This window comes from Grammomys surdaster, unplaced genomic scaffold (genome assembly GCF_004785775.1).
Source record: "Grammomys surdaster isolate TR1022 unplaced genomic scaffold, NIH_TR_1.0 63, whole genome shotgun sequence".
NCBI lineage: Eukaryota > Metazoa > Chordata > Mammalia > Rodentia > Muridae > Grammomys > Grammomys surdaster.
This window is the reverse complement of record NW_021604565.1, coordinates 13,419,527-13,421,882: the sequence shown is the minus strand read 5'-3', so window position 1 is coordinate 13,421,882 and position 2,356 is coordinate 13,419,527. Positions and strand designations below refer to the sequence as shown.

Here is a 2,356-nt window from a genome sequence, read left to right as displayed (position 1 = left end):
GGATGAAGTCTGCAATCCTTAGCCTCCCCAATCTCTCAGGGGAGTCCCCTGTCCTCAGGATGAAGTCTGCAATCCTTAGCTTTGTTTATAAAGCCACAGGAATTAGGCTTTTTTCTCTCAAGCACTAGAAGCCAATTTTAATAAGCCAGAGGACTCTGGAAGGATGAGTGTCCAAAGGAAAAAGGAAGCAGATGCTTAAACCCAGAGCCGAACAGCTTGGGTTTCCAGGCAACAGGAACTGTGTGAGGACCTTCTGCTAGGGCAGCTCAATTCTGGAGTCAAACACAGAGTATTTGCCAAGTTGGCCTAAGTTTCACCATGTGTTTTCCTCTGAGAAAGGAAAACACATTCTCCGAGGGTTCTACATAGTTAGCTACAGAGGAAGTGATGGCTCTCCTAAGGGAACTTGAGTCTTCATTACCAGGAGAAACAGAGATCGATGCTGGATGCAAACCCCACAGCCTTCAGAATCTCCTCTCTCCTGACTCTCTAGGCCTCCCCCCTCACTGGCCTTATTGTTTGGAATCCAAGCCACAGACACACTGGTCCCTCACAGTGTCTCCAACCCACCAGCCACTTTATCCCTCAGGGGGGTGACCTTGATTTTTCTTCTACCAGGAATTACCCTTCAACTTCCCCTCTTAAAAAATAAAATAAAATAAAATAAAATAAAATAAAATAAAACAGAAACAAAAAAATAAAACAAAAACCCAAACAAACAACAACAAAAACAAAGCCACCTGGACAGCTTCTCCTCACACTCATGCCCCACCTTCCAGGAAGCCTTTCTTCACACTTCCAGACCCCCGCTCCCAGACCTATACCTGCCCCCTTAATAGCATACCCTGTATCATGCTGTGCTGAGTTACTGCCATGGATCTCGGGGAGCCCGACAGCCTTTGGGGAATTGTTGCTGTGGTGATATCACCGAGTGCTGTATCTGAAGGCATGTTCATCTTTTCCTCTGCAGGGAACTCTGCTGGATACCGACGGGCCCCAGCGAACTCTCAACCAGAACCTAGAGCTGAGATTTCAGTACAGTGACGATAGTGACCAGCAGTGGTTTGTCATTTACACCAAACAGGTGAGTTCTCAGGATAGAGCATAGCTTGCGGGCTGATGGAACAGAGCACAGTACTTCACTCAGCTGGGGGAAGAGGGGCCCTTCACCGCCACTGGACTGAAATACTTCGCTTTTCCTTTTGCTTTATTTTCGTGGTCACCATGGTGACATTGAGAGACTTTAGTTAATCCAACAGCCAGCTCTGAGAAGAGAGAAAGTCATCTACAGGGAGGTTTATTGTAACTCTCAAGGCCAATGGCTTCAGACTGTGTTCACTTGGTTCCATCACCCGTGGCAAGGCAAAGCATCATGGTGGACCAAACTGTCTCGGGTCACAGTGCAGGAAGCAGACAATGGAAGGGGTGGGTCCGGGTGGTCCCTTGAAGGTCACACCCCATTGATCTACTTTGTCCTAGTTACCACCTACTTCTGTCTGAAGCCAGCCTGAGCCCAAACAGAAATAAAGGAAAGCAAGCCATGGGGTGGGATGTTTTTTCTGACCTGTGCTTAGACCACAGAGCTTTCATTAGCTTAGTAGGACCGCTGAGAGTGGGTGATTGACATCTCCAACCTTCCCTTGGCTTTACTCAAGAAGAGCAGTGTTTGCCTCTGAGCTGATGAGTAAGCTCCTCCCAGGAGGCTTTGCCTTTGTCCCACTCACAGCTCAGAGGAGTCTAAGAATCAGGGAGCTAGCCAGGGAAGAACAGAATTCATGACCGAGTTAGAGAGGGCATAAGTCATTGCCTGGAGCCAGACACTTAGACCCCAAACAAAACCAGAATCTCTCAGCAGAGAACATCAGATCGTAAGTGTCTAACTAAGCTGAAGAGAAACCCCCTAAAAGGAAAAGAAGCAAACCCCACATCTTAGCTATTTCAAGTTGGAGTCAAAACTCCAGGTGAAAAAAATTAAATTAAAAAATAATAAAGGGACACTCAGGAGGCAGAGGCAGATGGATCTCTGAGTTGAAGGACAGCCTTGTCTATAGAGTGAGTTCCAGGACAGCTAGAGTTACATAGAGAAACCCTGTCTTGAAAAAACAAAATGCTGTTGCTGCTTCTGCTGCTGCTGCTGCTGATGATGTTGATGATGATGATGGTGATGGTGGTGATGATGATGATGGTGATGATGGTGATGTTGATGATGATGATGATGTTGATGATGATGATGGTGATGATGGTGATGATGGTGATGTTGATGATGATGATGGTGATGATGGTCATGGTGATGGTGATGATGATGTTGATGATGATGATGTTGATGATGATGATGGTGATGATGGTGATGGTGATG

General features: G+C 46.5%; 1 protein-coding gene across 2 annotated transcripts in view; it reads left to right on the top strand.

The window, feature by feature from the left end:
- Snx31 (sorting nexin 31) overlaps window positions 1–2,356 on the top strand; it is a 56,684-nt gene that overhangs the window by 37,981 nt on the left and 16,347 nt on the right. For both annotated transcript variants that reach the window (XM_028767274.1, XM_028767264.1), the window contains exon 11: window positions 971–1,084. In XM_028767274.1, the coding sequence (XP_028623107.1) occupies window positions 971–1,084 (114 nt within the window). The remainder of the gene's footprint in view (window positions 1–970; window positions 1,085–2,356) is intronic.